Source organism: Syngnathus floridae, chromosome 2, assembly GCF_059516105.1.
Source record: "Syngnathus floridae isolate MCC-2025c chromosome 2, RoL_Sflo_1.0, whole genome shotgun sequence".
Taxonomy (NCBI): Eukaryota; Metazoa; Chordata; class Actinopteri; order Syngnathiformes; family Syngnathidae; genus Syngnathus; species Syngnathus floridae.
Genome location: NC_142414.1, coordinates 5,425,013 through 5,438,828, shown reverse-complemented (window position 1 = coordinate 5,438,828; position 13,816 = coordinate 5,425,013). Strand labels below are relative to the sequence as shown.

The window sequence follows — 13,816 nt, the reverse complement described above, 5'->3', positions numbered from 1 at the left end:
AATAAGCTTTGAGTTGGTGTCAGGGTTTTAATTTAGCTTTTGTGTTAGCTAGAACTAGCGCAGCTTTTTGTCTTTTTTGTACAGTCAAATAAAACCTTTATTAGTGTGGTTGAAACAGCTGCTATTTACGCTCCATTCTTTTGGGAGTGTTATCTTGTACTTAATGTTTTATTCATGCTCTTTAGAAATAAATTGAAGCAGCTTTACCATTAAGAAGACTGTTTTGCATATTTATATTAATATATTCATGAGCACAGGACACAAGTTGTGCCACAGAACAATGTCCCCAAAAGAATCACTTTATTTGGAAAAAATAAACTGTGACATTTTTGTTTTTTTACTTGCCCCAGTCAGATTTTTTTTTTTAGATATCTGCAAATGTTTGCAACTGTAGCTACAATCTTTAATGGCGTATTGGAGAAATGAGTGGGAGCGTTTTTCTCTCTCTCTCTCCTCGTTTGTAAACATTTACCAAATCCTCATTGCAGGACCCCCTGCAGCCCGGCCCTCCCTCTCTCCTTCTGCATTATAGAAGGGGGCGGTCTGGAAAGAAGTGTGTGTTAAGTGTGTGTGCGCGTGCGCGTGTACCAGAGGGAGAGAGCGAGAGAGAGCTCCCATGACATCGCTACTTGATGCACAAGTGTTGTGACTCGCTGGGACGATCCTTGCAACGGAACCGACTCCCATCAGCCCTCCCTTTAGGCCGTATTGTGCGGATAAGAGCAAAGCCAGTTAACATGGGGAAAGTGGAAGGAGGGATGAAATGTGTGAAATATCTTCTGTTCGTGTTCAACTTCATCTTTTGGGTAAGTGGCCGTGAAGGTAGCGCCGGCGCGAGCTGCGCGTGCACGCAGATGCAGCAAGTGCAGCCGTGACTCGTGCATGAGATTGTTTACATACAAGTTAACTCCGTCCGTCGCTTGGTGTGCGGTGGGGCCTAAAGTGTGAGTTTGCAGTCGGTCAGTGCGGTTTGAGAGACAGAAAGAGCTTTTTGTTGTTATTTAACTGCGCATATCAAATTTTCCATAGAAGGGAAAAAAAGTAGCATTCATTCACGCAAGTTTTTTTTCTTAAGGAAAGAATGAATGAAGAATGAGAAATTGTGGGTCAGCTAGGGAAACCAAGTCAGTAGTTGGCGCCACATGACCTCGTTAACACAAAATGTGGAGTTATTTGATAAAGTCAGCGTACATGAGTCATCTCTAAGCTACTGGGACATTTTTAGCACAAAACACTTCTAAATGACGCTCGGCAGTCTGGTGGACATGAAGGGTGTGTGTGTGTGTGTGTGTGTGTGTGTGTGTGTGTGTGTGTGTGTGTGTGTGTGTGTGTGTGTGTGTGTGTGCGTGCGTGCGTGCGTGCGTGCGTGTGTGTGTGTGTGCGCGCGTGTGTGTGCGCGCGCGTGCGTGCATGCGTGTGTGTGTGACACACACACTTTTCAAACCCGAGCAATGTTCTCCAATGGAACTTTTCTTTGTATACGTGAGAGAGAGCTTTTCCAGCGAGTGTCTTTGGCGGAGGCTCAGTGTGAATAGATCCATTGTGACAACGGGACAATAGCATCACTTCAGCCTGCTGCTCCAGCCCGAATAAGCGGCTCGGCTCCAAAAAGCAGCAACAGCCCCCTCCAGTTGAGTTGATCTAACCCCACATAGAATAATTAATCTTGTATCTTGATGGAGTGCGGCTGATGTAAATAAAAAAAAAAAAAGGCACACAAATAATGGAGGCTAGAAGACAAATGTGACAGAAGATGAGGGTGACAGAGGTCATCGGGGGATTGTGAGGGATGTTGGCGTGTTGCACCGGCTCACATGGCAAAAGCGGGTCAGCTGGCATGAACTTGACCTAGATAACGGCAAAAAATCAGTGTGAGGATAACAGAATGTCATGTGGCTGCTGTGTTGATGTCACAGCACCGCAAACTATTATTTTGCTCGCCTCAAAACAATAATCCGTCGGAGCAGAAGGGCTAAAGCTGATCTTGATTTTCAGTTCCTGCAGAGATTCTCTTGCTATTAAGATGTTTATTTTGTGTGTGTTCCATGTAAAGACTAACAGCAGAAAATCTTGCTGGTATGTCTGGTTGGCGTAGTTCAACAGCTGCTGTTTTTAGCAACAGTTTATCCAGAGAGATAAACAGTGCAAGATAAACATTGCTCAATAGAAACATGCACTTTGACCCTCAACGGTGAAAAATATTATTTTTAACATGTCTGTTTTCCAGGGTGGCTCGGTGGCGCACTGGGTAGCACGTCCGCCTCACAGTTAGGAGGGTGCGGGTTCGATTCCACCTCCGGCCCTCCCTGTGCGGAGTTTGCATGTTCTCCCCGAGCCCGCGTGGGTTTTCTCCGGGCACTCCGGTTTCCTCCCACATCCCAAAAACATGCTTGGTAGGCTGATTGATCACTCCAAATTGTCCCTAGGTGCGAGTGCGAATGGTTGTTTGTCTCTGTGTGCCCTGCGATTGGCTGGCAACCGGTTCAGGGTGTCCCCCGCCTACTGCCCGATGACGGCTGGGGTAGGCTCCAGCACGCTCGCGACCCCCGTGGGGACTAAGCGGTTCAGAAAATGGATGGATGGGTGGATGTCTGTTTTCCAAGTAAAAATAATTTAAAAAAATATATATATATATAGCTTTCCCAATAATTAGATCTTCATCTTTTAATTCTATGTAATGATGTGCTTACATTCACTCCAAAGTGATAACGATGGTTCTTTAAATTTTAAACAGATTTTAAAGTGTTATCAACCCTGCCAAGTTTGTGTAAAATAAAAAAATGAGACAACAAAAGCATGAAAAAAATCACGCCTTTCTCTCCAATTTTAAACGCAGTGGGCGTGTCCACCAAGAATGGACTTAAACCACACCCCCACTCAACTTTCAATCGCAAATGTAAATGAGCGCGTCTTTGTCTAGCATCTTTCTTATGCCTATACAAGTCTTAGTAATTAAAATAGATCCATTGAAAGCCTCCGATAGCGGGAATATATCCCATGTAGTTGTTTCGTACAGAATCTACACACTCATGGCTGACAACGAGGCGCTCTAAAGCAGATAACCTTTTTACTGTAAAAAAAAAATAAAAATCGTACTAATAATACAGAGACGTGTCTTTATCCCAAGCATTCACTACAAAAAGAACACTATCTTGGTCTGTTTTCATTCACCCATCTATTTCATTTCAAAATAGCACTGTCACTTTATTTTACATTCAATTTTAAATAAATAAATAAAATAATTCCACAGACTGTCCCTGAGTGTGTCCATTCTCCTCTCATGGAAATTCTGCTTATGAAGACACAATTCAACTGCTCTTTTAAAAGTTGCCTTAACACCATCAAACAAGTATTTCAACTTAAATATAGATTTATATGAACTTCCAGAACGGGCCCGGCGGTCAAGTAGTATGTAGTTTGATTACGCACAGCGAAGTAAAGGTGATAACAAACACCCATCCTTTTATTATCTCATTCATTGTAGTTGCCAAAGGAAGACACTGGGTCTTTGTCCTCTCGGGTGGATTGCGTGGGAGGGCGTGGAACAAGGTGGGGTGGAGTTGGGTGGTAACATGGGGGAAAGTCAGGGGGTGGGTGGGGCCCTTTGGGATGAGAGACGGAGGTGGGGATTGGGTGTGTCTGCTGTTAGGAAGGGTAATAATTTAAGACAAAAAGTATTGGGAGGGGGTTGATGACGTTTTGGTGCCTTGAGCTGGTATTTATTACCACAGAGCTTCTTCCCCAGAGCGCATATTTTAAATGTCATGTTGACTGTTGCAAGCAGTCGAGGGGTAACCAAGAACTTTGGATCCCTAGGCAGCTTACGTAAGCATCTCGTAGTGGATGGCATTGGAGTTCATTAGGGCTTCAGTGCTAGCAATAATTTCAAAATTTCAAAGAGTTGAAAATCCTCAAAGAGCAAGGGTCTTTGTTGGCTGCTTGTATTGATGTGTCAGAGTAGCAACCACCGAATTTATGCCTCCAAAAATCTCACAGGAGTACTTTGACGTCAGGCGCGTCCAATAATGTTTGTGCAGAGAAGACTTTTATTCAACGAATGAAGGAAAATGTGAGCAGCATGAAACCAATTTTCCAAACAAACAGGAGGAGCTGGTTTAGCGCAAGGTGCCACACTGCTGCAGTTGCACAGCCAGAGATGGTTAGGAGTGTCGTAAACGCTCGTCTTAATGCAATCCGGTGGTCAACACGGCAGGTCGTATATCTGACAAATACTCCGTCTTAGGTCATGATTTTATTTTGACTGCACCAAAATTACACTTATACTGTATATACAACTGCTTAAGTGCAAAGGGTGGAGGGCCCGTCTGGAAACTTCCTGTCATCATTCGTTTTATTTTGGTGGAAAACCACAATTAGGCAGAGCAAGAGAATATGTTGTCTGTTAAGCAGAAAACATTGACTGTGTTTCTTTCTTTTTTAAGACTGTTGCTGAAACAAAGCAACAGTATCCTTCCTCAATAGTATACAAGAAATCATGTTCACAAGATCAGTTATATGTTTTTTCACTATGTTATTCTAACCATTAAGTTTCATTTGTCTACAGATTTCATTTAAGGGAAGTCGGCCACAATTTTTTGTAATAATATATTCTGTGCAGCCAAACTAGTTAAAACAGTGTTCTGATTGTTTTGTTTGTGGAATATGAATTAAACAGGCAAATTCCAGCTGTTTTTTATCTATCTCGGGGGCGGCCATTTTGCCACTTGCTATTGACTAAAAATGATATCACAGTTGCCAGATCTCAGATCACAACCAACCACTGCCCACCAGTTGTCTGAAGCTGAGCCGTGATTGGTTGTGACTCGCAAGCTGCCAACTGTGATGTCATTTTCATGTCACAGCAAGTGGCAAAATGGCCGCCTCTTGAGATGGATAGAAATGAGTGAATTTTGCTGCTTAACTCATATTCCACAAATTCAATATTAATCAGAATGCCGTGTTTAGACTAGTGGATGCACATACAAAGACATTTTAGGGCTTGTTGAGCTGCCGTTGTACTGTGTGACTCGATGAAAGAGTGCGTTGGAGACAAGAAAACTTCCCTTTTTAGGCTCTTCTTAGCCGCTTTATTTGGAACTATGTACACTCGCTGAGGGTTTCTTTCAACTCACATTAGGCACACTTACGCCCCCTCAGTGTCATACAGATCACTGCATCTGAGTACACAAACACAAACTAGGCTTCATCTTAACAGGGCTTGACTTCCTCTTTAATGTCACATTTGCAGTTGTTGTTCTCCTCACTTTGTCAGTGTATTTACAGGTATTTAAGAATCATTCCTGATAAAAAAATAAATATGGTTTGGCCATACAGCATGTTTGTCTGCCTCTACTGAGTGCATTTGTACTTTATAGTTGGAATTGCATTTAATGTGATCCTAATCTTTCTGCTACATCCACCCACAGCTGATGGGCTCCTTTGTTCTAGCAGTGGGGCTGTGGTTACGTTTTGACCCGGAAACTGTGTCCCTGCTCAACGGCGATAAGGCTCCAGACACATACTTCATTGGTAAGTAGCTTTACTTTCCATGTCGCTCACATCTAATGTCTGGCTGGGTGACCCAAAAGCCAAACTAATTAATTGTTGTGATTGCAGTGGTGCCTTGCAATATGAGTTGAATTCATTCCATAACCAGGAGTGTAACTCAAAATGATAAATGAAAATGTCATTAATCCATTTTATTCAATTAATCAGTCCTGAGAATGGAGCAAGAGTTGCTACTTTGCTGTCACATTCCTGTTCAGCCTTAATACTGGTAACAAAAAGAAGCCACATGGCTTTTTCCTTATTTTCCGTCTGGAAAGGGGCTTAAATTGTTGCCATTGACATGTTTCCGTGCTATTCTCGGCTAAAGGCCGAGATCACTCTGGATATTCCTACCACCGTCTTGTGGTCAAACGCTCAGTGACCACGCACACAAAAGCCACATGTGCTCTAATCTTGGGTACAACGGAAAAACATTCACATGAGACCTCCTGATTTTTCCCCTGTAGTCTCCTGTAGTTAGGAAGGGAAGTGTGCTAAATGATGGCAACGATAATGTCAAATGACATAACTCGCTGGCAAAGAGGAGCATTTAGAAATAACCTTTTTGTAGCCATCCATCCATCCATCCATCCATCCATCCATCCATCCATCCATCCATCCATCCATCCATCCATCCATCCATTCATCCATCCATCTTCTTCCGCTTATCCGGGGTCGGGTCGCGGGGGCAGCAGCTTTAGGAGGGACTCCCAGACTTCCCTCTCCCCAACCACTTCATCCAGCTCATCCCGGGGGATCCCAAGGCGTTCCCAGATCAGCTGAGAGACATAGTCTCTCCAGCGCGTCCTGGGTCGTCCCCGGGGTCTCCTGCCAGTGGGACATGCCCGGAACACCTCCCCAGGGAGGCGTCCAGGAGGCATCCTGATAAGATGCCCGAGCCACCTCATCTGGCTCCTCTCAATGTGGAGGAGTAGCGACTCTACTCCGAGTCTCTCCCGGATGACCGAGCTTCTCACCCTATCTCTAAGGGAGAGCCCGGACGTCCTGCAGAGAAAACTCATTTCGGCCGCTTGTATCCGGGATCTCGTTCTTTCGGTCACGACCCATAGCTCGTGACCATAGGTGAGGGTAAGAGCGTAAATCGACCGGTAAATTGAGAGCTTTGCCTTTTGGCTCAGCTCTCTCTTCACCACAACGGACCGGTACAGGGTCCGCATTACTGCCGACGCTGCACCGATCCGCCTGTCGATCTCGCGCACCATCCTCCCCTCACTCGTGAACAAGACTCCAAGATACTTGAACTCCTCCACTTGGGGCAGGATCTCATCCCCGATCCGGAGAGGGCATTCCACCCTTTTCTGATCGAGGACCATGGACTCGAATTTGGAGGTACTGACCCTCATCCCGACCGCTTCACACTCGGCTGCGAACCGTTCGAGCGAGAGCTGAAGATCACGGCCTGAAGAAGCCAACAGCACCACGTCATCTGCAAAAAGCAGAGACACGATGCTGAGGTCCCCAAACCAGACCCCCTCAGCGCCTCGGCTGCGCCTAGAAATTCTGTCCATAAAAATTATGAACAGAATCGGTGACAAAGGGCAGCCTTGGCGGAGTCCAACCCTCACTGGGAACGGATCCGACTTACTGCCGGAAATGCGGACCAGACTCTGGCATCGGTGATGCAGGGACCGAACCGCCCTTATCAGTTGGCTCGGCACCCCGTACTCCCGAAACACCCTCCACAGAACCTCCCGAGGGACACGGTCGAACGCCTTCTCCAAGTCCACAAAACACATGTGGACTGGTTGGGTGAACTCCCATGCACCCTCGAGGATCCTGCCGAGGGTGTAGAGCTGGTCCACTGTTCCACGGCCAGGACGAAAGCCACACTGCTCCTCCTGAATCCGAGGTTCAACCTCCCGACGGACCCTCCTCTCCAGCACCCCTGAATAGACCTTACCGGGGAGGCGGAGGAGTGTGATTCCCCTGTAATTGGAACACACCCTCCGGTCCCCCTTCTTAAAGAGGGGAACCACCACCCCAGTCTGCCAATCCAGAGGCACTGTCCCCGATGTCCACGCAATGTTGTAGAGACGCGTCAGCCATGACAGCCCCACAACATCCAGAACCTTTAAGAACTCCGGGCGGATCACTTCCACCCCCGGAGCCTTGCCACCGAGGAGTTTTTTAACTAGCTCAGTGACTTCGACCCCAGAGATTGGAGAATCCGCCTCAGCGTCTCCAGGCCCTGCTTCCTCAATGGAAGGCGTGTAGGTGGAATTGAGGAGGTCTTCGAAGTATTCTCCCCATCGACTCACGACGTCCCGAGTCGAGGTCAGCAGCACGCCATTCCCACTGTAAACAGTGTTGACGTTGCACTGCTTCCCCCTCCTGAGACGCCGGATGGTGGACCAGAATTTCCTCGAAGCCGTCCGGAAGTCATTCTCCATGGCCTCACCAAACTCCTCCCACGCCCGAGTTTTTGCCTCAGCAACCACCGAAGCCGCGTTCCGCTGGGCCATCCAGTACCTGTCAGCTGCCTCCGAAGTCCCACAGGCCAAAACGGTCCGATAGGACTCCTTCTTCAGCTTGACGGCATCCCTTACCGCCAGTGTCCACCAGCGGGTTCGGGGATTGCCGCCACGACAGGCACCAACGACCTTACGGCCACAGCTTCAGTCGGCCGCCTCAACAATGGAGGCGGGGAACATGGTCCACTCAGACTCAATGTCCCCCGCCTCCCCCGGGACGTGGGAAAAGCTCTGCCGGAGGTGGGAGTTGAAGCTCTTCCTGACAGGAGATTCTGCCAGACGTTCCCAGCAGACCGTCACAGAGCGTTTGGGTCTGCCAGGTCGGACCAGCATCTTCCCCCACCATCGGAGCCAACCCACCACCAGGTGGTGATCAGTTGACAGCTCCGCCCCTCTCTTCACCCGAGAGTCCATAACATGCGGCCGCAAATCCGATGACACGACTACAAAGTCAATCATCGAACTGCGGCCTAGGGTGTCCTGGTGCCATGGTTCAAACATGGACACCCTTATGTTTGAACATGGTGTTCATTATTGAAAATCCGTGTCGAGCACAGAAGTCCAATAATAGAACACCGTTCAGGTTCAGATCGGGGGGGCCGTTCCTCCCAATCACGCCCTTCCAGGTCTCACTGTCATTGCCCATGTGAGCATTGAAGTCACCCAGTAGAACGATGGAGTCCCCCGAAGGAGCGCTCTCCAGCACTTCCTCCAGGGACTCCAAGAAGGGTGGGTACTCTGAGCTGCCGTTTGGTGCATAGACACAAACAACAGTCAGGACCCGTCCCCCCACCCGAAGGCGGAGGGAGGCTACCCTCTCGTTCACCGGGGTGAACCCCATGGGCCAAATAGGCCCCCAGCCGGGGGGCAATAAGTATACCCACACCTGCTCGACGCCGCTCACCGTGGGCAACTCCAGAGTGGGAGAGAGTCCAGCCCCTCTCGAGAGGGCTTGTACCGGAACCCAAACTGTGCGTGGAGGCTAGTCCGACTATATCTAGTCGGAATTTTTCTGCCTCGCACACCAGCTCGGGCTCCTTTCCAGCCAGAGAGGTGACATTCCATGTCCCAAGAGCCAGCTTCTGCAGCCGGGGATCAGACCGCCAAGGTCCCTGCCTTTGGCCGCCGCCCAGCTCACATTGCACCCGACCCCTTTGGCCCCTCCCACAGGTGAGCCCATGGGAAGGGGGACCCACGTTTCCTTTTCAGGCTGTGCCCGGCCGGGCCCCATGGGCGAAGGCCCGGCCACCAGACGCTCGCCTTCGAGCCCCGCTTCTAGGCCTGGCTCCAGAGGGAGGCCCCGATGACCCGCGTCCGGGCGAGGGAAAACGAAGTCCATTTATTTTAATCATCATAAGGGGCTTCTGTGAGCCGTGCTTTGTCTGGCCCCTCCCCTAGGACCCGTTTGCCATGGGTGACCCTACCAGGGGCATGAAACCCCCGACAACATGGCTCCTAGGCTCATAGGGGCACGCAAACCCCTCCACCACGATAAGGTGACGACTCACGGAGGGGCTTTTTGTAGCCAATAATGTATTTCAGGAAACGTGTGTGTGTATTATATTTGATCTGTCAGACATTCATCATCAGTTTTTAGCTTATAAATTTGTGACTGTAGCGTCTGAGGCGAAGTAGTCTCAACAATCGCAGTCTGAATCATCCCCACATTTGGGTGATTTTGCTTTCGCCGAACACGACTTGTCTGGCCTTCAGAGCAGATCATTTCAAAACAGCAAACCGCAGAGTGAGCTGTTAAAGCAGATGTGACAAGTGTGGTCAGGGCTATGTAAGAGAGATGTTCAACTTGGACAAGCCAGTAACGCCCACAGAAGTGACAATAGCATTTATTTAAACAGATCACTGACTGTATAAACAAGGACGGCACAAGAGCGCACAGAGTCCAAAGCCAATTGTATATCATGTGACCAACGGATTTTTTTTTTTTGCTATTGGAGGCCCACATATGATCACAGACACCTCATAACCGGAGGTATAAATGAACAAATAAATCAATGAATATGCTATATAATATAATAATACAATTTAATATTTAATAATTGTTCATGTTTTCCACATAGTTCAGGTCAGACAGTCTTGTAAGTGTTCCAAACAGTTTCAAATGGACACAAAAAATAACTTAAGTTTCCCAGTTGCAACAAAGAACAACACTGCATTCAACTGGGTTATTGTGCTTGTGTAAAGTTCTTTTGTTGACACCTGAGCCCACATCACCTGGGGTGTAGCCTAGCAACACAAGAGAACCAAACCATTGTCAGCTTGCTTCGTCCCTGCAGACCCGCAATGTACTTTTCCAAACGAGTACCTTTAATGGGATATATGGGTGTCGTCATCTCACTTGACGATTCCCCAAATGAATTTTTCTGTGAGGCATTTATTGGATTTCACTCTGCTTACTTGCAAATTAAATCAGAAATTTTGGATAGTCGTCACTCTTGCCTTTTGTTCGTTACATTCTCAAAATGTGATGGCACAAGGAAGGTCTTGATGATTTCATCCATTAGTCTTATTTATGCTGCCCCATGTTGGTAAAAAACAGATATAGGCGAAACAACAGGAAATAAAAACATTCACATGTTTTCCTCATAGGCGCAGATAGCGCTGGGCATGGGGTAGAATTATCCCCGCAGTTTCATTAGAAACACGATCTGCCCCCCACACTTAATGCAAAAACAAAAAAATCCAGTAAAACGAAGACGAAAAGCAATGTATGGCTAAAACATGATCACCCGTCCCCCACAGTTTTCCCTATTTGGCCCATGAAGCTTCGCTTTTTTTTTTTTTTTTTTTTCTGGGACTGATCATTAGTAATTCCTCACACAATTTCAGAGTGACTTGAGTGATATAGAGTTAAAGAAAAAATTCCCTCTTCTTGCAGGTGTATATATCCTGATAGTAGCTGGCAGTCTGGTGATGTCAGTGGGTTTCTTTGGCTGCTGTGGAGCTGTTCGGGAATCTCAATGTCTACTGGGTTCAGTGAGTCCATACAGAACCTCTGATCTTGTATCAACAGATATACAGTATAGTTTTTTAATTATCGCTCTTCTGTGTGGATCTCTTCCAGTTCTTTGCCTGTTTATTGATCATCTTTGGCGCTGAGGTGGCAGCAGGCGTGTTTGGATTCTTAAACAAAGACAAGGTACATAAAAAGCATAATAGCTTGGTAATGTCATACTCTTTTTGTAGTATGTGTGCCTGTTAACATATTTTTCTCACTTTTAGATAATCAAAGACGTTCAAAATTTCTATGCCACAACCTTCAATGAAAATAACAACAGCACATTGATGATCTCGTACCAGAAAGTAGTAAGTTGGGGGAGACTAAAATAATGTTTCTTGTCTGTCAATATCCACACAAAAAGATTTTCATATAAAAAGCTATGCTTCCTCCTACTCCTTTTCAAGCATGCTATGTTGTTGTTATTTCAGTTTGTTGGTTTATTGTTTGTTGGTTTGTTTCATGGACTTAGATATGGCACATCAAAGTGTTATTTGTTTCATTAATTTTTTCCCCTATTTTCATGTTTTAAAGGGGTTATTTGTTTTATTAATTTTTTTCCCTATTTTCATGTTTTAAATATGTTCAAAATAAAGATATATCAAACAATCAATATATAGGTAGTTAAATTTATTTAATTTTTTTGAACCACTTGCTAATAGTGATAAATGTGCTTGAATTAGCAAAGAGTATTTTGGTTCAATAATAATAATAATGATAATAGTACTGCATGATTGTAAACATTTTGCATTGCGTTTTTAGCTGAATTGTTGTGGCACGCTAGCTGACAACTGCCCAGCTCAAGAACCGCAAACAAAGGTAAGCTTCTGTTCATTTTCTTTTATACTGAACTGAGCGATATTTTCTTACTTGCTATGCACATGACATCATGTAGATTATGCAGGACTGCGAGACAGCTATCAAGGATTTCTTCAACAGTAAACTCTACATCATTGGGTACGTTGGCATCGGCATCGCTGGCGTCATGGTGAGTTGACAAAAGTCATGTGATGTGTGCCATTTGATGTTCTTTTTAGAAAGCTGCCTTTTTCTCAATCAGATAATCGGGATGATCTTCAGCATGGTACTCTGCTGCGCAGTACGTAACAGTCGGGAGGTCATATGAACGAGCCCGGGAGTCCTCATTCAAACCTCATTATGCATCCGTCATCTGCCAAGCGATCCGGGGATCAGTACAAGGTCTCAGCTGCACTCAATGGATCTCCCTTTTATTTTTGTAGTCTTTTATTTCACAACGTCATAGCATGGGATGCCCCTTCTTAGCTTTCAGATGGTCAACTGCAAACAAATTCAAACCGACATACTTTCACAGACATTGACGTAAAATACCTGTTTGAATCACGGTAATGCAAAACTGAAGACAATTTGCTATGAGGGATACATGATTATTATTATTGTTATTGTTATTTCATATCCAGCTCAATGTTTGATGTTATTTTTAGGTATTTTTGTTTAGGTTACGGTATGATTTTGTTTTATCATTAATTCCTTTTTATTTTCCATTTCTATTTTTTATTTTAACATAGTATTTTATTTTTGTTATTTTGAAATAGAGACCAAACAATGCCTGCAGTGCAAATTTAGAATTTGTGGGAACTAAAAAAAAAAAAAAAATCAACACTTTCACAGTGAAGTCATTTAGTTGGATATAACCCAGTGCCATAAATATCTAATTATTGCTACCCTTTTATTTTATAATCTGTAAATCTGGACCCTCATGCAAGTCCAAAAAACCTGTGACCAGGCCAAACAAAAACACAGACCTGTTTCTTTTTTCTTAGCATCATGGGTGAGAAATCCACTCTTTGAAGACTATCAGCAAATTTGCCGATTCATTTGCTTTCCCTTTGTGCTTTTCAAACTTTGTCATTGTTGGTTCTTCTTCTTCTGCCACTTTACGCTCCATTATTTAAATATCCACCAGGAGAGGGGGAGGGGGGTTGTTGCTGTACATTTTTGTGGCTAATTCAATCGCACTGTGTGTAGATAACGTTTTGTAATAGTTGTTGTACAGTCAGCATTTCTGTCAAGAACTAATCCACATGGCCTAAAACCAGCCTTTCAATGTGCCTTTTCTCAGTGACAAGCTGTTTTAGCGACAATGTGCTGTCCGGATGTAGCGGCTAGATGTACAGCATGCACGATTGTGACGTTGGACTGCATTTAATTAGCACATGTTTTCAACAAGTAGCACATAGTCATTCAACTTTTTTTTTTATTATTGTTGTTGTTTTAGTTGTGTCATTCAACTGTGTTTCCTAGCCCTAAATGTATTTTTTTGATTATAGAAGTAATTGAGCAATGTTGGACATACCTGAACATTAATTTTTAGTTAATAGCAACACAACCATGAGCTGTGATGATTGAAGGTTAAACAAACAAAAAAAAATAATTGCACACGTCAAGCCGTCTTGTCGTTTGTGTTTATTTATTTTGGTACCATTTTGGGCTTCTCAGGTCAACACAGTAGTTTGAAGTTAACTAAAGCGTTTTGAACCTGTTTCCTTCATGTTATTTTAAACTGTAATGTATTTTTATTATTATTGTTTGTCTTGTGCATTTTGATTCTTGCTATGAGACGGGGAAGTTTGTGATTTCCACAGTCGAACTAATTTCCTATATGACGGTATTGGATATCCCCCCTCAGTTGAAAAAGGTACTGTACTAAGCAGAGTAGTAAAGACAGCTGAACACTTGACTTGTGTGAGTGATCTTGCAAAGGCCTCACCCAGGCTAGAGT

General features: G+C 45.0%; 1 protein-coding gene across 1 annotated transcript; it reads left to right on the top strand.

Moving 5' to 3' along the window:
* Window positions 1-540: 540 nt before the first annotated feature.
* LOC148401336 (CD9 antigen-like) lies at window positions 541-13,576 on the top strand. The gene is made up of 8 exons (XM_088398649.1): window positions 541-806; window positions 5,427-5,529; window positions 10,936-11,033; window positions 11,122-11,196; window positions 11,280-11,363; window positions 11,818-11,874; window positions 11,951-12,043; window positions 12,116-13,576. Exons 1-8 carry the CDS (start codon window positions 633-635, stop codon window positions 12,179-12,181), a joined length of 750 nt encoding a protein of 249 aa, XP_088254775.1. The 5' UTR covers window positions 541-632; the 3' UTR covers window positions 12,182-13,576.
* Window positions 13,577-13,816: the final 240 nt, after the last annotated feature.